Here is a 26,009-nt window from a genome sequence, read left to right on the forward strand (position 1 = left end):
GTAAGGTAGAGCGACTGATACATCATCCTCCCGATAATAAACAGCACGATATTTCCAATTTTCGGCATATACATACGTAAATTCGCGCCGACGTGATGCGATATTTGCGAGGCGTGCAAAATATATGGGGGAAAAAGCTAGAGAAGAGGGAGGAAAGAAAAGAAAAAAAAAGAAGAGTCGCGTCGCGTTGGAATCGTGCAAAAGCTACGCATATACGACGGTTCTTACAAATCCGACGCGCGACTCGTGAAACTTACATGCCGTCACCGGCGACGAAAATAAAAACGCGCCCGGCTACATTTTCACCGACGCGCCTGCATTATGCAATTTTCAGCGAATTCGAGGCGGACATCTTGCCATGCACTCTGCGTACGTGCCGCGCGACGCGTTTTTATGCGGCTCTTGAATGTGTCACGGAGTTGCCGAACGGCAACGGCGGATCCTTTTCCATTATAATCCTCTAAAGCGCACAGAAGAGTACGCCGACTGGTTAATATCCCCGCTTCGACAATGCGAAACGCGCAACTTGAACGATCATCCTCCTTTTCGTTAGACATTTCGCGTATTAGTGCAGTTTCGCATGCAGCATCATCATTGTGCAAAGAATTTGATTAAATAAATAATAAATTCTTGTTTTAAAGTAAGATTATAATCTAAAAATATGACGGCGAATTTTGGCGAATCTAAAGTATCGTCGGTCTATACCGACCCTAACGCTAACTTTAATGTTTTAGTTTCGCATCGTTTGCATCCTACCCACCCGGAATTTCATTTCCCATGCATTGATACAAACGTCGTGTCCGATATGCCGGCACATCTAGTCGCGTATGTTCGAGACAGGACTACGTCCGAGGGTTAATATCCATTGGCATACACACACATACATACATATACACACATTAGCGAGTTGGAAGCTGCCTTGCGGCGCACCTTGGCCTCAAAATCAATACGGTCCTGTGCATCGCGCGGCGCCCGTTATTAAAGACGCTCTGTGGCCCGGGACCGGGCATCGCGCGCTCTGGATGGCGCGGCGTTGATAAATATTCCGTAGATGCGCCCGAGACAATCGTGGGATAACGACGGAGTCGTGTCAGCGCCCGATGAGACGACCAGAGACGACGCTTTTGTTCGGCCCGAGCACGTACCGTGTATTAGTGTTACACGAGGAAAGAGTCGCAATGGCCGAGCGAGAAAAATCGGAAAAAAAACCGCGCTCGTCCCCGGGAATATACCCTTAAGCCGTCACACGATTATCGCTGTTCTCTCTTAGGATGAAAATTCCTAACGTGCAGTTTTGCGTTTATAGATCAAATTTGTTCAATGACGCGAAAAAATGGTGTGTTGAAATCATTTGTCAACGACGATTCGCTATGGCCAGTGTTTGCTGTTATCTAAATAAAATTATATAGATGATCATCTAGATGAAATTTTGGCGTTATCTTATCTTTATATAGATAATTAAAAAATGTATTATCTATATCTGCATCTTAGATAAAAAAAAAGTGTTATCTTTACTAAATTATCTAAAATAATATTCAGATAATTTGATTTTGAGTTTCATAGCACATGAAAATATTTTAAGTATAGTAGAACTTGAGCAGTAAACGATAAAAACTTATAAATAAAAAACTATGAATATATTTTTATATCTCTTTTATAATTTCCATTTTTTTTATTTTACATTACATTTTTATTTATTTACATTTTTTAATTGTTTACATAAGCGATTTTAAAAATAATATTATCTGGAAGTTATCTAGATGAATCGTCATATAATTTTATCTTTTATCTAGATACATTTAAAACAAAATCATCTTTATCTTATCTAAGATGAATTTATATATTTTTATCTCATCTTTATCTAGCTAATTTTAAAATCATCTAAGCACAACACTGGCTATGGCTGACACTGCGCATTTTGATGAAAACTGCACAGTTACAATATACGATTTCTCAAATCATATTCGTATTTGTTGTGCACGTATGTATATTATAAATATATAAAATTTATATATTTTGAAAATGCTTCACGTGTAAATTGTCAAGAAATTATGTCTGCTAAAAAAAGTTAATTCTTAATGTTCTGCAAATATAACGAACATTTAACGCAGATTACAGAATATGCTGGATTAAACGACAATCGTAATAATGGTATAGTTACATTTGCGACAATTAATGAACTAAATGGAATTGCAACTAATTTAGTTCTGTGATCTCATTTGTCGTCGGCTGCAGCAGAACCCCGATCTCGCGCTACCTTGTCGAAATTCGAGTGCAATTATCGTTTTAACATTCTACTTATTTACATTAATTATAAATAATAATTCCATATGGATTACATAAAGAGAGGACTGTCTAAACGTTATTAATTACCGGAGCGCGCTTTCGATGCAGCTTCTTTAATCAATTAATATATAAATATAACTCTATATATAACACACATTCTGCATAAACAAAATTGTTAGGAATATAAAAAAGTCAATATATTATCAATATGGGTCAGCTTTTTCTTTAATCAATTATTTTACTTCGATATTTTTTATAACTGTCTTCAATGCCTGTGACAGTATTTCAATAATGTCAAGTGTCATTTCATTTTGGAATCTTGAAAAAACTTTTAAGAATGGACTTTCGAGTTCGAATTCCGATGAACACGAGGCGGTGAACTAATTTTCCAGTGAAAGCAAGTGAGGTCACTTCGGCGAGTCTATTACGCAAACAGAGAAAGAGATATTCCGCACAATGAAGACGATTATGTCAAAAACGTACAGCTCCCTATCTTGCAACTGATCGTCGCGCGTTGTCGCATAATAACTCATTTGATCAGAGACGTCAGTGCTTTGTGTACGTAAATTGTAATCTAGGATAACTTTCGGCTTTGTCGCGGCGTTTCCTCCCTGTCTATCAGTTTTCCCAGTTTCCGTGGTTTCCGCAAAGTCGACGGTATTAGCGCGTTTATCGTGCCATTTCATTGCAGTTACGTCCTTCGGCTGCCTGTTAATTCGTCCCTTTCCACCCGGGTCCTTTCAGCCATTCAGTCGCATTCTTAATGCCCATTCAACGTGGTATCGCGATACGAAACAGAAACACTCGCACTAATAATGTCGCATTACTATGACCAGCGAATATCGTATTGTCATGCATGTACAAAACGGATCAGAGTTGAAACTACGCGAAACTAATAATGACACAAGAATGACGTCCAATGCGTGTTTATTTTCGATATATACGGCTATTCGATATTTCGTGTCGTTTTTATTATTTCAAAAAATTAAAAAAATTTCACCAGAGAAAAAGAGAGAAAACAGCGCGCGTTGTGAAATGCGTGAATAGGTACGTAAAAAAATTAAAACTTTAAATTGTGAATGGTCAAGTTGGCAATATGATATAAAATTCCACAGAAATCAAATCACGGCTTTATAGCCATATATTCGGTAGGCATCAAATAATTTTTCTCTAAAACTTTTTCGCGCTATATTTCTGTGGTTAAGGCGCATTTCAAAACGTTAAAAGCATTTTACGAGAACAAATTTTTACCTGTCAAACTGCGCATATGCCGTTCTAGCGAATAGGTTTCTACGTACATGAATAAATCGCTGCAAGTTTTGATTGAAAAATAACATCGTCTTTTTTCTGGGAATTTCCGTAATTATAACACGTGTCGATTCGCGAAACTATAATGCACAATAGCAATCGAAGAAGAAGGAGATGACAGGGAGGAAGAATAATTCACCGACGAGTGAAAGGAAATTCGCACCATAAAAAAAGAGAGAAAAAAAAAAATAGAGCCGCCGAACTAAACAAGAATTTGGATTAAAATACAGAAATGTGCGTTCGTCCGAGGATCCGAATGCGGGGGAATGAATGAATGCTCCAGGTGTATTAGACTGTCGTGCCATACACAACGACACCATCGGCATTCGCGTTGTGGAACGTGATTCGTCCAAAGACATAATTTTGCGATGTGCATCGCCGGATATTTACGAGCAACGTTCTCCTCGTTTTATCGCGATCAAAGGCCCGTCTCGCACAACCGTGCGTGTGCGCTGCGCGTCTGAGTGGTATTGTAAATGTCACGTTTTACTCATTGAAGATTCTCTGTGACTAAATCCGGAATTACAATATAGCCCTTTTCGCGAAGTACCGAAGATGTTTCGAGCAGATAAGTTTACAAGCTCGGGTAAATCCTATTCCAAAGTAAAACATATTCTCTATTCTATAATCATGATGTTTATACGTAATAATACCTATTACCTTCAATATTTTGCGAAAATATCAAATTTTAATTGCATTGTTAGTCGAGATATAATTAGAAATTTTTATCTTTATCTAATGGAAAATATAATAGAGAAAATAGTGACGGACTACAGAATGTACGATCGCCACGATGCAACAAATACTACTAATTTAATATCGAAAAAAATTGAAGTATATTAGAGGATATTTTTAAAAATTGGAATTTTGCTGTTATATTCAATTTTCGACTGGTTTGTTGCATTTTTCATTTGACGCCCGATGCGAGTTATATATTGCGTCATACTAAATTTTTGAATAATTCAACAATCAAATTGAACCTGATTATTATCAAATAGTTTTTTTTTAATTAACCCAAAAATCCACTTAAACATTAAATTATATGCAAGACAAAGGATGATAATAAAAAAAATAATACGTCTTAATAAATGAGTAGTACGCGATGCTTACGAAAATCTAATCGAATAATCACGGTCTACAGTGATTGTCGTTGAATAATACGAGAAGCATTTTAAATATATATCTTTCGTACAAATGTAGAAAAATGTTTAAATAATTAGTTCACAATTATATCATTCTACGTCTCTTTTTTGATAAATATATAAAACTCTCGTCGGACAAAAAGAAGAGAAAAATACGGAAAGATATCGGTGGTACGGTGCTACACCGAGAGGTAACATGAGATAAACGCGAGTCTGCTGCGTGAGATAAACAAAAAAGAGAAATGCTGAGCTGGCTAGCCGGTAATAAGAATCACACAGTATCAAAACAAAACTGTTACTACATTACGACATACTCGAACCTAATACTCTGCTACATTTCTTTTATATATTTCGAGATTAATGAGAAGAAAATGAGATACGTATAAATGATCAGGGATGACACATTATTACATTATATTAGTTAATAGTACAGATATCAGAAAGAGAATATTATGAGACAAACTTTTATCTGTCATTCATTTCTACGTGACATTTGTCAAGGAATAGTATTGACATAATATGAATACGCCAATATAATTCATATAACGAAGAATTTATCTCGGATAAATAATTGTAATATAAGGACGCGAAAACAGTCGAATAAATAGAGAAATGCCACGTAATACATGTTAAATGTAGCTCTAATATCGTAATGAAAATTATGTACTATTAATTATGTTAATTATTCATGTATTGAAATTGAAAATTATTTTTGTATAGATATTATGCATATTCTTTTATACGTAGGTTAATTAAATGAATAAAGTTTCTATAACGATTATTCGATAACGATAACAATCTCAGTTGGATAACGATTATAATGCGTCATACGATTTGATTTAACAGGTTAATACAATCAATATTTCAATAATAATAATGATTATAGTAATATCTAACGATTTAGTAGAACTGCAATTTCAGATTAACATGGTGTAAAATGATTTAAATTCTTATTAATATAGATGTAGAGAGAATGCTATTTGACCTAAATTCTAAAAATTCTAAAACTAATATAATGATTGTATTACTGATAAGTGAAAAAGATACCTAATGCTTTTAATGGAATAAAAAATTTGGTCTATAACATTTGAATTTGAATAGTAAAATTTTAATTTGCATAAAAGATATTTCTAACTGATTAATTTACAAATGGAAGGAAAATTTTCATTAAGTTTATATAGATAAGAGATAATTTTAAATAAATTTTAATGTATCTTATTAATAAAATAAGAGAAGCAAAAACTTTAATATGCATCGTAATCAAGTAGCAAATTTTTAAATAAAAAATAAAACAAATATATCTACATTGTAAGGGTAAGCAAAGGTCCAATTATTGCAGAATGTAGCAAATTAATCAAAACCACATTTATTCGGAAGGTATATTTCGGTTACACAGAGCGCCGATCCGTCGTCGACCAATCTTAACTGAGGAGTGTGTTCGAGACGTTCTCGGGCTCGCTATCTAGGTGGTTGTTTATCGCAAGTCAAAAGACCCGTCGTCTAACGCTAGTGCTCTTGAAATCGAATAAGGATCGGCCGCCTGTTTACAGCGCTACGTCAAAGATAAACCGATAGTGACGGCTTTCTTCGCTTACGCATCATAAGGGAAGACCGCGGCGTTGAGCGGTCGCCTAAATAACTCGCAGCGTCCTTAGACCTTTGTATATTACCGCGATGTACATAGCTTTCGTCATTCCGCTACAATTCGGCCAGCCTGACCCTTAATCGTCTCGATTAAAACTAGAATTGTTATAAAAATAAAACACAAATGACAAACTAGTTGTACGTAAAGTAAAAGAAATAACGATGCTTATTTTAACGTAAGTAATCGCTTAGTATCTGATACAGAACTTAATTAAAGATTATAAAGAAAATTCTTTTATGTTATCTTAAATCTATACAGTGTTATCCTATACTTAATTAACATGGTTTCCATAATCGCATGTTCGCCGCCTCCCATGTACCGCAGTAGGGAGTATTTGTTAACTGGTGGTCTTCGACGTCGGTTAATACATAACGATCGTTTCTTAAAACACGGCTTACTTGATAGGGTCCTTTGTAGCGCGGGATTAATTTTTGTGATGCCCCGGGCGTACAATCAAAATTTCGGACCATTACTTTATCTCCTACCACATACTTCTTCGGATCTTTATGTTTCCGGTTATAAACGCGTTTGTTCGTCTCTTGATTTTCTTGAATTCGCTCGCTCGCTTGTTTGCGCGTCTCTATTAAATCACGGGCTACGTCGATATGTTCGCCTGCTTCTAACGCGTCTAACAATCCGTCCACCATATTTCCTCGTTGGCGTACCCCGAAAAGTAATATGCTCGGGCTTTCATTCGTGGCCTTCGAAATGGTGTTGTTACAGGCAAATTCTACGTCTTCAAGGACGTTAAACCACTGAATGTTTCGCTCATCTGCTAGTTTCGCTATCATAGGCAGTATTGTGCGGTTGTATCTTTCGACTTGACCGTTCGCTTGAGGGGAGGCAGTGGCGACCTCAATGTGCTGAATATTGTGCTCGTTTATGAATTCTTTAAATTCGCGGGACGTAAAACAGCTGCCTCGATCTGACACGATACGTAAGGGTCGACTGTAATGCCTGAAGTAAGATCGGAGATTCTTTATGACCTCGGAAGTGCTTGTGTTCTTGGTAGCGTACAATTTTACATACTTAGTAAACGCGTCAACGACTAAAAGGATATACTGTGCTTTGGATGACTTCGATCGCGACGCGGGCGATAAATGATCGATGTGTAGTGTGGCGAACGGCACGGTACCCTTCGGTATACTATGCAGTGTTCCCTCAGGCCTTCCCGAATTAGGCGTGAACGCAATGCACTTCAAACAGCTCTTGATATGTTTATCGACTTTCGATCTTATCTCCGGGAACCAATAATTATTTAATATATTCCGGGTCGTTTTCTCAGAACCGACGTGGCTCATTTCGTTATGATACTTATGAATGACATTAGATTCTAGCATTGCCGGTACATAGAACAATATTTTTCCCTTTTGCTTTCGGTATACCAGCCCATTCCTCATTTCAAAAAACTTGCCTTCCGAGTGTTCTAATTCTGTCCGAATCTTTGAAATTAACGGGTCGTCGCTTTGGCATAAAGAGAGGTTTTTATCAAACGAATTATCCTCGACAACTAATATCTGACGACTCAGTGCGTCAACGTGCAACATACGCGAGCCGGCTCTATGCTCCAAGACATAATCGAAATTCTGCATCTCCAGTACCCATCGCGCTATACGCGGATTCGTCTCTTTTTTATTCAGCGTCAAACTCAGGGCTTGGCAATCGGTAATTATTTTAAATTTAATTCCGAGTAAGTACGTGCGGAATCGTCGGAGCGCATAGATTATCGCCAGCGTTTCCAACTCATAACTATGATATTTCGATTCGACGTCCGTTGTTCTCTTTGAAAAATAAAAGATTGGGTGTAACTTCCGGTCCAATTTCTTTTGCAACAAGATCGCGCCGAAACCAACCGCGCTTGCGTCGCAATGTAGTTCGGTTTCGCTTTGTGGAGAATATATACTCAAGATAGGCGCGTTCATTAAACGATTTTTTAGCGACTCGAAAGCCCGGTTCTCCACTTCTCCGAATTGAAAATCGGCATTTTTTCTAGTGACGTCATACAACGGCTTAGCCACAATAGAAAAGTTCTCTACGAATTTTCGGAAATAGGAGCATAGGCCTAGGAAACTTTGCATGTCTCGAACGCTTCGCGGAATCGGGAAATTCTCCACTGCCTCAAGGCCCCGGTCCGTTGGGCGAACACCTTTATCAGTAATTGTATAACCTAAATAGTCTAGTCTTGTCTGCAAAAATCGACATTTGTCTAGCCGTAGTTCTAATCGGTTCGCGACAAGTAATTCGAAAATTTTCCGCAACACCCGAAAATGATGCTCAATGGTTTCCGTAGCAATAAGAAAGTCATCTAGATAAACTGAGATATCTCCCGTGTTGATTTGTTCTTTAAAGATCTCGGTGACATAACGTTGGAATTTGAGGGGGGCACCCTTCAAACCGAAAGGCATTCTTACGTACTCATATTGTCCAAACGGCGTAACGAACGAGGTATATTTAACCGATTCCTCGTGCATTTTTACGTGGAAAAAACCGTCTTTAAGGTCGAGTGTAGTAAAATATTTTTTGCCCTCTAACAGATCTAATTGGTCCTCGATCAGCGGAAGCGGGAAATGATCACGCGTAGTAACTTTATTTAGTCTCCTAAAGTCCACGCACATTCTCAACTCTCCATTCTTTTTCTTCGTCAATACAATAGGTGACGCGTATTCGGACGTACTTTCTCTGATAATTCCTTTCGCGATCAACTCATCTAAAATTTCCCGTAGTTTACTTTTTTCATAATACGAAAGCTTACGTGGCTTGCAATAGAACGGTTCATTATTCGTAAGGGTGAGCGACATGATATTTTCCACTGCCGGCCGTGATGGCCTCGGGGCATTTATATAATTCGCTTCTAATAAATCGCGCGCTCGTTGCTTCACCTCAAATGGAAGATGGTCGTTAACTTGCATATCATCCACCGACATACCGACATCTCTATCAAGATTAATATTCATAATATCGATTATTTCTCGATCGCTGCCTATCGATAATTTCGCCTTTTTCATGAAATCGCGTCCCAATATAATCGAACTTTGCATTGTATCATCAGGGACGACTCGCAATATTATCGCGTACTTCTCGTGTTCAAAAATAATCGTAGCCGCTATACAGCCTATCGTTCTTAAATCGCTACCATTTATACCGACAAATCGATCCCGGTCTATCTCAACGGTTATACATTCTCGCGGGACATATCGCTCTTTTACGAAGGAAATAGGGCTGCCTGAATCAATCAACGCGTCAAAACTAACGCTAACGGCACTGTCCTTAGTACTTATCTGAAGCTCGACCTTCCGTTGAAAATCGTCGCATTCTATCCGCTCGCGCGCCAGACAGTGAACGCCTTCCTTGGTGGAATCCTTGACAAAATCGCACTGGGCTGCTCGGTGTCCCAATTTGCCGCATTTGTAGCACGATCCTCGCTCTCGTTTAGGTTTCGTGCACTTCGCCGCGATGTGACCTTCCTCGTTGCAGTTGTAGCATTTCCTGGGGCTCGTCTCCTTGGGCTTCTGCTCCTTGCTCTGCAGCTTGCTCTTTCCCGTCGTCGTAGCCGGTTGTCGGAAAGCTCCCTTCGGGGCCGGGACGTTCGCAAATGCTTTCAGCATCTCCTCTGTCGACTGATAGCACTGTACTCGGGCTTGCGTGCGTAGCTCCTGGCTCGGTATACCCTCGATGATGTAGCTAATCGCCTCGCCGCCTGTCACCGGCACTTTATTTGCGAGGGTCATTTTGTCGTGGAGGTAGTCCGCAAAGGTCTCGCCTGCGTTCCACATTCTTGCTTCCAATTGGCGCCGTAACATCAGTGGATCTGCTTGTTGTGCGTACATCCTTCGTAGTTCTCGGAAAAGGTCGTTACAACCTAGCTCGACGCAGTCGATCCTTGAGTGATACCACTTGAGCGCCTTGCCGGATAGCTTGCTACATATCAGCGCTTTCGCCTTGTGATCGTCTAATTCGTAGGAAGCGAGCAGCATCTTCGCCTGCCTCTCCCAGCGCTCGTAGTCCAATTCACTACCGTTGAATTCACCGATAAGATCCTTGAGGTCCTGCCACTTTCTTACACCAGCTCGATCGAGCACGTTTCCTTCCCGCGGTGGCGTCATCCTCGCTAACTCGAGCTCCCTTCTCAAGAGTTCGATCTCGCGCTCTGCTAGATCTCGCTCCTTCCTTAACAGCTCGATCTCTCTTGCCGACGGGACGACGTTCTCGACGCTCGTCCCTGGCCGGGGCTCGTCGTCTCGCATCTCATGCGCTCTGGTCGACGCTGGTTCCGTCGCTTGTAACTCCTCGGGCGGAACTCCTGCGTCTAGTAATCGCTTCATCAACTCGACCTTCGTGCCCGTCGTCGGCAGATTTCTGCCCTTTAATATCTCCTTAAGGTCGGCGACCGTTGGCGTACTCATCGTGGTCTGTCGTTTGAAGCAGTGTCACACTCGTAATTACTAAGCCGCTTTGCTTAGTCTATCGTAAATAGGGTATCGCAGTCTCGTAATCGCAATCACCCTCGAAAATTTCAACATAAACACGTAAGGGCACTCATAAATCACACACATAAAGAACTTCTTCCGGACACGCGACTTCGTACCGGACTTCGTAACATCGGTAAATCACACACATAAAGAACTTCTTCCGGATACCGAACTTCGTAACATCGGACGCACACAGGTGAATCCCACTTCTGACTTTGTAAGGGTAAGCAAAGGTCCAATTATTGCAGAATGTAGCAAATTAATCAAAACCACATTTATTCGGAAGGTATATTTCGGTTACACAGAGCGCCGATCCGTCGTCGACCAATCTTAACTGAGGAGTGTGTTCGAGACGTTCTCGGGCTCGCTATCTAGGTGGTTGTTTATCGCAAGTCAAAAGACCCGTCGTCTAACGCTAGTGCTCTTGAAATCGAATAAGGATCGGCCGCCTGTTTACAGCGCTACGTCAAAGATAAACCGATAGTGACGGCTTTCTTCGCTTACGCATCATAAGGGAAGACCGCGGCGTTGAGCGGTCGCCTAAATAACTCGCAGCGTCCTTAGACCTTTGTATATTACCGCGATGTACATAGCTTTCGTCATTCCGCTACAACATTTACATCTGTATGCATACACATGTACTTGTATATCTCCCACATTAAAGTTGGATTAAGATTAGTTTATTATTTACAAAACTCTTCGCGCTTTCTCTCTACCTCTTTTCTTATTCATAAAATGCGTTCATAAAGTAAGCTTCGCTGTAATATTGCTGGCGAATAATATAAATATTATATTATAATATAAATATTGTAACAGATGAATTATACTGTTCTAAAGTAATGCCGTATATCTGCAATATTTTTTTGTATCAAATAATACGCGACAAGATGTTTAATATGCGGGTGTCTCATAAATTGCCCACAACTTGAAAACTCGGAAATTCAAAATATGAATATCGATAGCGAGGAATTGTGCGAAATACCTCTCCATGATTCCCCGCGATCATCCCGAAAACGATGACTCCTTAACCCTCTGATCGCGGGGAAGGGTTTGGAAAATTCTCCAGAGCCATCGGAGAAGCTCCGAAATGGAAAGCTCACCGCTGCCGCCACCGCCACCGCCGAATGCGGTGTTGGCGTACATCGCACATAACTCGTCGCCGAAGGGTAATGAACCCCCGGACGGCGGATGATGTTCGTTCGCGAGGGAGCAAAAGATCGCATCCCCGCGACGAAATTGCGAGGTGTGTCGCGGCAGCGCGATACACAAAAGCGGTTTAGAAAAGGAATAATATGTACGAGAAGGAAAGCCGAAGTGCGTATTATAGAGTTCGACGTACTCACCGCAATGCAGTGACCTCCGCCGTTATCAGCGCGCCGAGTTTCCCTCCCTCGATGTCGACGACGCGGCCTCCGGGTGACGGGGGTGACGGGGGTTGAACGTGAGGGGGCTGCTCCTGACGATGCTCCTATTTGATCCTGTCGCTGCTGTGCCGTGACAGGAACCACCGTGTAACCGAGGGACAGTCACGTTTCCATTCGGCGTTACGCGTATCGCCGAACACAAGAGAGAGAGAGAGAGAGATAGAGTGTCACTTAGATTCACCGCACCACACGCGTACGCGAGCCTCAACGTTTAGACGACGGGTTGCTGCGCGGTTTCGTCGCGACCGGACACGACCTGGGTCCGAGAAACGCGGAGGAAAGTTTTTTTTCGAGCTCGACGCGGGCCGCCGAATCGATGTGTGATGTTACACTTCCCAACTGTCTTTTTTGATTCTGCGGATGTGCCCGCGAGTAGCGTCATCTCGCGGCGCGTCGGCGTACTCGGTACTTGACGGCTGGCGGCAAATTTGAATATGGATTTCTTTCACTTTCTCTTTCTTCTCTATTACAGCAATAATATCGAATATATAAATATAGGGAAATAATTTATTTAAAATCTATATAAATAAATAAAATAAAAATTTATAAATAAAATTATAAATCTATATATAATTAATATAATAATTATTATTTGATGATTTACCATCTCAAGAATTAAAGGTAAATTGTGAAGAATGTAAAAGAGAAGAGATGTGGATTAATGATTAAAACTGATAAAATATTAATAATGTATGAATAAGAATTAATCCATATCTTTCTCAATTTTATATATATTACCAAACTCTATGACTTTTTTAAAAATTATTATTCATCAACTTTATAATAAATGCTTTGTTGATTAGTTGGCTAAATTTATTGGTAGTCGCAATTTATAATAAATTAGTGTTTTTAGTTTTTGTAGCCTTAATTATTTTTCAACGTTTTAAAACATATACAATATATAAAAATAAGTAACAGTATTAAGTGAGATATTTACTAAAATTTAAAAATAAATTTCTATAGGTTTGTTTTTAATTTCAAGATTACAATAACTGTAGCAAACAAAGAACATAAAGAAGAAGCAAACCAATATTGAAACTAAGTGATTCGAAATTAAATCACCTTGAAAAGTAAAAAATGAAAACAAATCAAATAGAGATTAAAGTAAATCCTCTTGTATCCATAAAGTGTTTCTGTATTGTATCATCTACGATAAGAATCAGGTATTGTGTCCAAATATGCAACTTTTTAATATAATTTATTTGCATATATAGTTTGGTTTTCCACAATATTATTATAAGAACATAATTTGTCTCGTAATATTAATTTTATTAAATATAATTATTAATGCTTAAAATCCATAACTCAAAACTCCACCATTTCGTTAGTAATTAATAATTATAACACAAGGGCATAGCACGGTAAGCATATTTTTTTACGTATTTCTCGTTGCAACTGCGATATAGAAGCGCTTGTTTTTTATATATATATTACAACGTATTTATATATATTTTTTGTTATATTTACATACGAATTAATGGGATATAACATAATTAAGTCACGCATTTTTTCAGTTCATGCACGTAAGTAAAGAAAATGTGTGTACACATTGAGCTAGCTTAAAAACAATTAAGTCTCTTTCCGTCTTTGTAAATTAAACAAGACATTGGTAGTGAAAATTGACGTATAGATAAAGACAGCTCTCTAAGAATACATATAGACAAATAATAGCTGATGCAACAATATGTTCAACGTATCGCTACATCTGTAAATAATGATGCAAACATTAAGTAGATATGTTGTATAATGCGTGATATAATTATCGTAAGGCATTAAGTTTTACAGGCTAAAAATATTTATATAGAAGCTAAATGCCGTCATTTTCAAACAAAACATCTAATCTGTGATAATAACTACAATTTTAAACCTTTTTTTTTTTGATATCGTCACAATTTTTACAGGTAGATACAACTTTAACACGCTGGTTTCTGTAAAAAGATTTATGCGATACGTAGAATACCAAACGCGACTATTAAATTCATTAGATATCTTATCATTACTGCTTTTTTGTATTTATAAATTTTTATATATAAGGAGAATATAATACAAGAAACTACAATTTATAGAGCATATACTTATACTTAATTACAAAAATTTATAAGTCTCTCGCATCGTCTACATTATACAATGTTTTCTAAGTACAGTATGTATTATGTATTGCTATACATATATAGTATGTATTGCTTGATTATATTGTTCACAAATTTAGACACTTACATATAATATATGTTAAATAATATTTTATGTATATATGTATAAAATAATATTTTGTATATATATTTTATGTATATATACAGAAGAGTCGTATTTTTAAACAAATAAAATTATCAAGAATAAAAGATCTATTCAAAATTACATATATATATATATATATATAAATATAATATATATTATTATATAATTAATTATGTATTATATATTTTAAAGAATAGGTTTTCTATGAAAATTAAATATAAAAGGAGAAAAAACAGCTTTGAAATGCAGACTTAGAGAACATTGTACTGTACATGTATATAATGACAATTTATATATATATATATATCTTATATATCCAATCTTTATTTTAATTTATAAAGATTGAATTGCGCATGAGTTGTTCAATAATGAGCTCATTGTCAGAGTTTTATTCGCATTTCATAACATATTAGATTACACCAAATTAAGCTTGTAATCTCCAAGCTAAGAAAAGTTTTTATTAACATATTAAAAATGTAAGCTTATATAAATATATTTTTGCGAATCTAATATGAAGATGAGATATTCATATAAAAGGGTGTTCATTTATTTGCGAATAATTAGCGCATTTGATTATCATAAAAATCTAAGATTATACGAACGAGAGACTTATTGAAATAAGAAATCTCATAACCAGAATTTAAGGCCACAAAATTTCTGCTATGACAATGTTATTTATTATCTAATGGGACGTATCCGTATGTGTTTACAATAAAACAAGCTGTACAAATAGGATGGAATGTTATATCAACTCTGTGTCCTTCAGAATGTATATTAGTTTTGTGGATAAATGTTATATGATACAAGATAGGCATCCGTATTTGACATCAATTTTGTCATTTTCGATTATTAACAAGGAGCAACGTTTACATCACTTTCGAAATTATTTTGAATGTTATTTTACCAGAGTATAGACAAAATATACAAATGGTTAGATTTTTAAGAAACAATTTCGTAATTGTTGTTCCTTAATAAACTATACAATTATGCTATCTAAGCACAATATATATTATTAAATTATTGAATCTAGAAGAGCAAGCAAGAAGAAAAAGATTATTGAGACATGTAATCAATTAAATTAGTTCTTAAATTAAATTTTAAACATTAACTTTCTTAATATAATCGTCAAAATACTTATTTTACAAATAACTTTAGTATCCTAATATAGGTTAAAATCCTGCATTTTTATATGTTAATATATAAGGAATATAAATTTATCTTCTTATAATAATTTATTCTAAAAAATATATATCTCAATATAAAATAAAATAAAACTTTTATTTTATTAATTTTGAATTTCAAACTGAACTTCTTGCCTTTTCTTCCATAACATAATTAACAATAAGAAACTGTTTTATATTCTTCTGTACATAATAAAAGTATACTTTCTTCTTTATTTTCCATTCTTTTATAACAGGATTTCTATGTAATGTCATTTTTTACTAAGATAATCAAAAAGGAACAACGTGTATAAACGAAGATAAGTCAGTATATAAATGTTTTACCTTTGCTTTAACAAAAGACTAACAATTTACGTAAGTATTAAACAGTGCAAAAGATTAAAAAGTTTGCATGTTTAAAGATGAAAAGAAGTAGAATTTGTGTATGTATGTGTGAAATGTGCTATAAAAATATAATTAAAATAAAATTATAAAGTATAATATCTCAATATTCACAATAATATAAGTTTGATAGGTGTATGCTTTTTAAAAGAACAATTACAAAATTTTAAGTGTTTTTGATATAATATAAAACTATAGATAATATCCTTTAAAAGCAAAAGTTAATCGATTTTTTTCCCAAAATTTAATCTTAAGTGCACATTTTTTAAGAATTTAATTTATTGAGCACGACAACATTATATCATATTAATATCATGAAAAAGTGGAAAATAAATGAAGTATGCATATAAGCACAAATATATAGAACATTTGTTCTTTAATTTTTAACTCACGGAATAGCATTAATTGTTCTTTGTTTTTATACAATTTAGTATGACGTTTTAAAACAGTTTGTTTATATATAGAGTTTAGCGATATACATTTCCATAAATCATATAACAATGCTTTAATATTATTAACAAATGAAAACAACGAATTAATAAATCAATATCATAATATCACATTGTTATAGCAGCCAAATCACTTTTCTTAAGAAATCTTAAAATTGAGATAGTAAAAATATGGCATATCTTTAAAAGTAGATATGTAATTATACAACTGCAAGTTTTAGCATTTCAAAGATTAAGCAAATAGGTATCTTTTTTTTTGGTTTCAACTTTTTAAGTTCAACATGCTGAAAAACTTGAAGTTATTGTATAAAGATTGAAATTATTTAGAAAAATTAAGCAATTTAATTTTTTAATATATTATTTCCAATGTATTTAATATTGTCGCTCATAATTATGGGACAACTAAATTCTTAAAGTGCAAAAACTTTTAAATAGATAATTATGTTAAAACAGATATACTTCTCTGTGTATCTATATAGATATATATGTAATATATACATTATATTACAGATATCATCATGAATAAAGGTATTTCGTGCTAGTCGACTCCAGCAAAGCCTTGAGAACCTTCAATTGCTTTAACTAGCTTATCCCTGAGTTGTTGATAACTTTTATATGGAGGAAGGTCAATACGATTAAAACTGAAACAATTTATATACTGTTATATATTTATACCGCTACTATATAATTATTGTAATGATAAATTTATATGTAAAAAATTAATATGATATTAAGAGACAAAATTAGAAAATAATCAATTCGAAAATACAATAGCTTTATGATAATTTCTTAAAATAGAATGAATAAAGTAGATAAAATATATATGTAACATAATTTAAAACAAAGTAAAAATAATTTTAAATGAAATGCATGAGTATAGTAAGGACTCACCAAGTATGAGCTCTTGGATAATTCTCTGGTGTACCCCACCTCTCAATTGTGAATAATTGCGGTCCATTACTACCATAAAGTTCTTTAAATCCATTCATTGGAACACGTGATGTGCCAGTCACAAACTGTAATAATCTAGAACGCATTTCGTTACTAAATGACAGAACAACTCTCCAAAACCATTGTACAACAATGTGATTTGCGTGATAGTCCCCTTTATATAAAGTATTTTGTTTCCAGTCTTTCACATCAATATGCTGTATGCCACACATCAACAGCTCTAGTTCATGTTCATCAAATATTTTCACCAATGTTGATGGTATAAGAGCATTGAAACCTTCCAAAAAGGCATTCATTTGTTCCTGTACACGAGATACAAATCGCCACTGTATGACTAAACTTATATATTCATCCTTATTTTCATCAGTCAAAGGAATATTAGCACCATCTGGCTTTAACTCTCTTTGAGAAGTATGGCCAAAGCTTTCTTCATCCAGACAGAAAGTGAGTTCTAACTCACTGGGATCATTCTCTTTAATCCATAGAAGAGAATTATAATATTCTGAATCAACACTCTCCATATCCTTCAGATCAATTGGTTTACCCAACATCATTTTATAAAATGGTCGAATAAAGAAAGCTGAAACGAATGAAGAATATGTAAATATCGACATATATGATAATCTTCACAAAAAAGCAGAAATATAATTATATATCTTTTATACATATTATATTTTAGTATATAATATCGATTCTCTTTTCTTACCATCCAAAAGCTTGCCGTGGTAAACAGCCATCCCTGCTATACGTCCAATGAATTTAAAATAATTCAAATGCTCCTCATTACATACACCAGAACAGGGATTAATTTGGAGCGTATAATTGTCTCTAAGATTAAGAACAAAGGAATATTGTTATTTTTGTCTTATATTCATAAATTATAAGTATCACAAAGTAATATTTTTATACTTACGTTGCAGAATATTCAAAGAGTCCATAGTATGGATTAAACATTTCCTTAGACAATAAGAAGAACCATTCTCTTGCAAGGCCACCATAATCTAAGCCTATTTCGCCTTCAAATTCTACCCACAGTTTTGTCTTTAGAATATCGACTCGATTAACAGAACTTATAATACGATACGAATCTTCCAAAATATTGTTCCGTCCGACTTTTATCTCAAACTTATTAGGAACATTATTCTGTAATAAGGTGTTATTGATATAACAATCATATTTATGCTTGATTGAAGTTATATAATGTAAACACATTTATACATACAGGCTTCCTCAATTGTGATTTTAGATATTCATATTTACGCTTGTAATCCCTAGAATATGGTACAGCCTGAAAAGTTTAGAAGTTTGTCAGTATTTTAAATTTAAAGAAACATATGTTACATTTTACAATTATATATAAAGATTCGTATAAAATATTTATAATCACGTACCGGACCAGCAATTTGAGGATTAGACATACGTGGATCTTCCCATTGTGTTGTTCTTGTATCTATTTAAAAAAAATAAATAAGAATCGATGATGTAATATCAGTAATATTATCATCAATTAATGCGAAACGTTGATTTAGAAAAAAAAAAACTATGTACGTACTATGATCTATGAAGAAAATTCGTCCATCTGTGTGGACTCTTTCCTCCCATCCTTCTGGAAGTGGTCCTAATTGATCTATATCACTTCTCGGTGTCGTCGACGGTGCAATATGATTAGGTATAGAACTTGGTCTTCCTGTTCTAGGATCAATCCAAGTTGTCGTTCTCTCATTGTGATCAATAAAAAATATTCTACCATTAGGTGCTACTTGCATGCCCCATCCAGGTGGCAATCCTTCATCGTTAGACACAGGAAGAATAGGTTTGGGACTTTCACTCTAAAGTTTTTGCAAATAGAATAACAGAGAACATGTATATATTGAACATATATATTACACAATACTATAAATGATTTAATGGAATGTATATAAAACGTGTATAAAAAACATTGACTATACCTGTTCTGATGAACGTCTCGAACTAGCCGGACTATCAACATTATCATCAGTCTGTAAATATAATGTAAAAATATTTGCATATTACACATATATTTCAATAAAATAGATACATCAAATAAAACTAATATTCATTATAATACAACAAACTAGTACACGTATTACACTCTCACAAGAATACTTTTAAATGCAGAAATAAATTATAAAACATATTTTTGCTGTTGTATGTAGTTTACGATAAATATATGAAGAAAAACTCGTGCCAACTTATAAATACAAAAAGAAACTTTTACAAAAGAATATTTAAAATTTATAAACACTTTTAAAAGCGCGCTAAAAATATTAAATTGTAAAGCAATAATACATAGAACAGACTAAAAGAATATTTGTATGAAAATATTTCATTGAGCACTAAAAAATAAAAGCCTTTTATAGTTAACACTCTATTTATAGTTAACACAATATTCATATTCCATCAACTGGTTTATTACAAAAAAGATAAAATAACGAATTATAAATTTTACTTGCTACTATATTTAAACTGTAGAACTTCTTAAAATATTTATTGCTAGATATGTACATATTTTTATTTCTCTCTATATTTAAATATATTTTACACTATATATAGAGACAATTATAAAAAAATTAGAATATATAATACATGTTTGTTTTGTGTAATTTATGTAGCTTAGCTTTATCAGTGTTGAATATGCCAAAGTGATGCATAAAATAAAACACATATGCTGACTTTATATAAGAAGCAAATATATATATATTCATATATATTTAATGTGTGTATGCGCGCGCGCGCCAAGCGTTATATTCAACTAAAAATGAACATAACAACTTTGTATATATTAATACCTGCTCTTCAGATTCGCTAAGGTAGCCACGTTGATCGACAGAACGTCCAGAGTCTGAAGAAGTATCCCCAATACCCCCTCCCCTATGATCCCCACCCTCACAATCTCTTGCTTCCGAATCTTCATCGTCCTCGCGTAGAACTTCACCATCCTTACACACACATGCACAAATTTCTACATACTGCATGCTAATCGATACAAATTGTATACTAATTTTGAAATTTTATATATACGTGTGTAAAAACTTTTAATCATTTTAAAAACATATAAAAAATAGAAAATTATTTGGTTCTTAATGATTAAAAGATGATAAATATTTAATATTAAATTGTTGGTATTTACTAATTTGTGTGTGTAATTAGAGAGTATATTTCTATTTACTACATTATTTACTAAACACATTCTTACATCGAGAAAAATATGCAATAAGAAACATCATTATGCACAAGTCAATGTTGCGTACATCCGAATGCATTGTTAAAATAAGTGTTAAGTCTAAGAGTTCTTGTCAACATTGAAACTATATATATATGTATAATAAATATTTTATTTCATATATATATATATATATATATATATATATATATATGAAATAAAATAATATTTTATAAAAAATCTAATTTAATAAATACAACAATGTTTGCGTTCTCTTACAAATGCACTATGTGTTTAGGAATCGTGTTTAGGAATCATCTTGTGCTTGCGCGCACTTTATAAAATATATTATAATACATTTACAAATGACGACAAATATTTTACATTTTAGTTTAGTATATACTATATTAAGTATATACTAAACAATAAGATATTTTGTGCGTGTGTGCGTATAAGAACACATATGTATCTTATATCAGATATGAATACAATACGAAAAAATAATAATGCCTATCTGCATGGAGATTTGAAAGCAGAGAATATTACTATTTATTACGCAGTTAGCAAAAATATGAAAAAAATGTAAAATTATTTAAGAATATACATATAAAGAAACATATACTTTTTATGTTGATTCTAATTTGCAATATAATAAATTCGAAAATTTTCTAAAATATAAAAAGATATAATATGTAATGTCCATAACATAATGGAGCAATCTTGTGTTGAATAGCCTAACTAGATATTCGGAATAGAGCATAAATATTAATGGATTGTATTTGAAGAATTTAATGCCTTTCTGTGTATATAAAAAATTAATATATATTATTTTCTAATCTCTTTCATTTAAGATATGTGTTGTGAAAATTTATGCAGAGATCGAGCAGTTTAGAAATGTAATGTAGAATTGTAATGTAAAAACGTTATATTGTATATTTGTATATGTAACTTACCTGATTTACTACCGAATTTCTGTGCCTGCCTTCGTCATCAGCACTAATATGAAACCGTCGTTGAAACTCAGTAGCCGCTGTATCCAAATTACGCTGTTCAACAACTCCACTCGTCGCTGTTGTATCTCTGTTTATAATAAGGGGAGAGTTCGAGGTTTAGACATACATTTCGAAAATCAAATATCGGACAAATACTGTTACGTACGGTTCTGGTCGTTCCCATTGTGTAAAACGCGCTATATGATTAACATAGTATGTACGACCGTTTGCATCCTGCCTTTCTTCCCATCCTTGTGGTAATGACCTAGTAACCATTGTAATCTATACACACACAAAAGTATTTCGAATAATTAAAAAATATTATAATGTAAAATTGTATAAAAATTGTATTGTTTTTTAGAAGAATGTTGCATTCAATTTACTATATATACACAAATTTAATACAATGATACATTTGTACATACATCTGCAGCTTGTTCTACTGGAGTGTTATTTTCTGGCTGTACTAATTCCCATCCGCCGGAATCAGACACATCTCCATTATCATTTTCAATACTAGATGAGTCGGAAATGTATGCATGATACAGTTCCAATGTTCCCTTAACTCGCGACCGCTGACTGGAATGATTACTAGCCATATCCTCATAAGTTATTCATTTCGCATTTGCAAATAAAAAAGTACAAAGCAAACAAATTTCAATGAAATAATATTAATATAATTAATATATATATAGAAATCGCATACTTTTAATTATATAATTAAGTTCAAATTAAAATGTAACGTATTGAAAATTTAAATTAAGACAATTAATTAATAAAATATTATTTTTATTATGTTTTATTATGCTTATTTATGCTTTATTTGTGCATTATTTGTACATTTGTGCTAATTGATCACAGGCTATAACATATTTTGATCTTATGTAATTTTAACTAAACTTGCGATTAAATACAACGAATGTAAATTAAGATGTGTAATGTATTAAAAATTAATTGAAGAATATATATAGCTTGAAGCAAAAAATTATTGAAAATACTTACCTACGTGGACGAAGTACATAATTCCTAGCAGGAATAGCACGACCTTCCTGTTCCTTTGGTAAATTAATCAATGTTAACTCCACCATACCAAGAAAATCATCCCTTGTCAATCTATTTTCATCGAAAACTTGCAAGACCAATTTGTGTTCTACTGGTTTAACCTAATAGAAAAAAATTATGTTAATAATAATTACATATAAGGAGTTTATATATATTGTACTTTCATAAACTTTACTAACCCTAAATATAAATTCTTCTTCCCAGACAGGATTCAATGTCTTCTTCTTAGTTCTTGTAAGCGCAGAATCTACTGTCTGATCACCATTTATCGTATTCAAGTCAACTCGTACATAGGGATCGCTTGCACCAAAAATATCTTTCTTAGCTAAATGATGCCCTGCGATTACTTTTAATCTCAACTTGCTCGTTGTCTCGTCTCCCTGTAATATGAATAAAAATCATCAAATACCAGAACTGTACCTTATTATTGACAAGATGACATTAATAAAAATAATATGCGATAGACTTTATAATATTAATAAAAGTATGTCAAAGCGTAGTTGGCATTTGTCAAACTAATTAAAAATTATTTATAATTATGTTCAAAGCACTAAGTTATAAAAATACAAGCTTTAATTGCACAAATATATTACGGACAAATTATCAGAGGATATTTTTCAGCTTGACATTATCATAATGGCAGACAAGAGTCTTCTTGGAGTGTTGTATTACATTACACAAGATATGTCTCCAGACAATTACACCAGAAACTTATTCCAACAACTAACGTTATTCATTATTGCAATAATGAATATTGAAATATCGAAATAATAAATACTTGATGACACTATTTCAATCGTGTTAAAGGCACGTGTTGAAAGACGCAAATAAAATACTGCTCCACTGTGGACGAGTGTGCAATATAAAATTGACATTGATAACTTTTCTCGATATGGTACGGACAGATTGCTGTCATTGTCACCCGGTGATATACATTATTGATGAAAATGCACGACGTAGATGGCGACGATTCCGCTCCTCGCAAGAAATATCGTAAAAAAAATAGATAACTCGTGTCTGAAAGCAACTCGCGATGCGCCTCTTTATCAGTCACCCAGAAAACCCAACCTGTACTTGTCAAACTGTCAGACTAGAGTTACGTACGGAATCGCCATCGACTCCGACCGTCGGATTGTAACCATAAACATGTTCCTCTGCCATTAACGTTTCGTGTGCTCGCGATTGGTATCTAATCACCGCGAACGCTCCTTCTTATACAACAATTAACAGGCCTCACAGTTTCTTATGTGCCATCAAGAAACCTATGTATTTTGTGTGTTAAGTGTTAACCCCTCTCCGCGACTATTGCGCGACCGAGACGGATGTGACATGTTCGCTTCCGGGTACAAAGATGGCAAGCCTCCTTTTAAATATTCAAAAAACGCAGAATGTGTCCGATCGCGTATTTCACGATTAAACAAATATCAAAATCACCTGAAAATTATTATTACCTTACGTTAAACCTCCGTTATAATTCTTTTCAAAATATGAAAGTTTTGCAAGAAATTCGAAAGATATGAGATGAGACATAAATTTTTCGCCTAATTAAACTGCTTTTTATTCTCATATATATTGCATGTTGTATTATATAATTTAATATTACTTGAAACTTAATATGCAATAGATTCAAAAATGTTAGAATCGAAAATGCGATGATATATTTTATTTGTCAATACAAAATAATATAAAAAATCGTCTTAAAAATCATTTTTTCTTTAATATCTCGAGAATTAAAAGGTTTTATTCAATATTTCAAATGCCACAATCATATATATATATATATAAATTCGTTATCTCTCTGTTGTTATCTTTTATTGTTAGAGAATCATGACAAAGATGACTTAATTTTGAAGATTATTGTGCAATGATTAAAACAATGAAAATTGTAATGATCATGAAACATATTTTTGCGATTAGTATATATATGTAACATTTGCCTTAAAGTCTCTGCAAATTTGACGAGCAGGATATTTATAAATATCTAGCAAACGCAATAGCTTACTATTTAAGGATTAGGAAACCTTTTATATGCTTTCGCATAATAGTTTCTCACATGTCGCATCATAATACAAAGAATTTTACGACACTAATTTTATTTTTTTTAAATCCTTTTTGTTTATATAATACGAAAAAGAATGCGAGTATTGGCTATATGCGAGTAATGGCCGCAGTACTATTTGACAACTTTTAATCATATCTGAAGAAATTATGATGCGCTAAGCACTAATAAATAAGAAAATTTTCTTAAATACCTTATAATGTATATGTCTTACCGAAGGCTCTGATAACGATTCTCGACCAAGCTGCGCATTAACTTCTCTTACATGTGATGCAGAACGATGTTGTGCATTCCAGGTATAAGCGCGTCTTCTAGGAGGACGTGAATCAACGCCAGCATAAATTGGATATGTCAAAGTACCTGGCATCTTTTATTCTTTCTTTATATCTTTTCAATGTTACACTGATCTCAAACTCATCGACTCTGGACAAACGTTATTTTTTACATTATTTTTATGTTAACTTTTATATTCATTAACATTTTCTATATTTTTTATTAAGCTGCGAATTTATTATATAGTGTCTAATTGTCATTTTTTTTGTTTCAACACATTATATAGATATTTTTTATTATAAAATCTATTTTCTTTATATTTATACATATCTAAATGAGTTTTTAAATGGAGCTATATATTTTTTGTATAAAAGCAATGTTTTGACATAAAAATTTTAGATATAAATTTAAAAATTTATAGTTATATATATAATTCTTTAAATAGTACATGTTTTTATATGTTGCATATGTTATGCAAGTTATTGTTATGTAATAAAATTTAATTAATACGATTACAGACTTTATAATAAAAAATTAGAAAAGAAACAATAGAAAAAATACAAAGAGCAGCAACACCCTATATGCATTATAATAAAATGCATTTTTTATTTATATATTAATATATGAAAGTCATAGACTCAAAAGAATAATATATATCATATAGCCATATACCTTTTGACAAAAATAAAATTTTAACGAAAGTAAAATTTTTAAATACAATTCCCTAATCATGCGCAATTTCACAGCTCACTTTTATAGGTCACATTGCAACACAAATTTTTGCACTTAATGCCACGATCTTCGCAGAAAAGAAAATGGACATACAAATAATAATATATACGATGACGATCGTTCGTATCCCAGACTCGCTTGCGATTCACTAACGCGAAGCAAATGTTAAAGTTTTAGATAAGCAGTATCATAAATCATCGTCGAGATAACGACACGTTACCACGACATGCAAAGAA

General features: G+C 33.7%; 2 protein-coding genes across 8 annotated transcripts in view; both read right to left on the reverse strand.

Moving 5' to 3' along the window:
- The window catches only part of Sema1a (semaphorin 1a), a 235,700-nt gene extending 223,081 nt beyond the window's left edge, over positions 1 to 12,619 (reverse strand). For all 3 annotated transcript variants that reach the window (XM_083050815.1, XM_083050814.1, XM_083050813.1), the window contains exon 1: positions 12,194 to 12,619. The gene's annotated coding sequence lies outside the window, so the exon portion shown is untranslated. The remainder of the gene's footprint in view (positions 1 to 12,193) is intronic.
- An 838-nt stretch (positions 12,620 to 13,457) lies between these two features.
- Nedd4 (E3 ubiquitin-protein ligase Nedd4) lies at positions 13,458 to 25,934 on the reverse strand. Of its 5 annotated transcripts, none has more exons than XM_083050842.1 (16): positions 25,714 to 25,934; positions 24,983 to 25,191; positions 22,889 to 23,089; positions 22,650 to 22,810; positions 22,073 to 22,226; positions 21,814 to 21,929; positions 21,609 to 21,735; positions 20,282 to 20,431; positions 19,421 to 19,471; positions 19,024 to 19,300; positions 18,863 to 18,921; positions 18,694 to 18,759; positions 18,385 to 18,614; positions 18,178 to 18,299; positions 17,412 to 18,051; positions 13,458 to 17,161 (listed from the first exon to the last, which is right to left on the reverse strand). In XM_083050842.1, exons 2-16 carry the CDS (start codon positions 25,133 to 25,135, stop codon positions 17,059 to 17,061), a joined length of 2,610 nt encoding a protein of 869 aa, XP_082906968.1. In that variant the 5' UTR covers positions 25,136 to 25,191; positions 25,714 to 25,934; the 3' UTR covers positions 13,458 to 17,058. The 5 variants fall into 5 exon arrangements, with proteins under 5 accessions (XP_082906968.1, XP_082906967.1, XP_082906971.1 ...); XM_083050841.1 differs by having other exon boundaries at positions 22,073 to 22,238; positions 25,714 to 25,933; XM_083050845.1 differs by lacking the exon at positions 20,282 to 20,431 and having other exon boundaries at positions 22,073 to 22,238; positions 25,714 to 25,932.
- Positions 25,935 to 26,009: the final 75 nt, after the last annotated feature.

The sequence above is a fragment of the Prenolepis imparis genome, unplaced genomic scaffold (assembly GCF_030444845.1).
Source record: "Prenolepis imparis isolate NDT839.2.m4 unplaced genomic scaffold, iyPreImpa1.0 SCAF_11, whole genome shotgun sequence".
Classification (NCBI taxonomy): domain Eukaryota; kingdom Metazoa; phylum Arthropoda; class Insecta; order Hymenoptera; family Formicidae; genus Prenolepis; species Prenolepis imparis.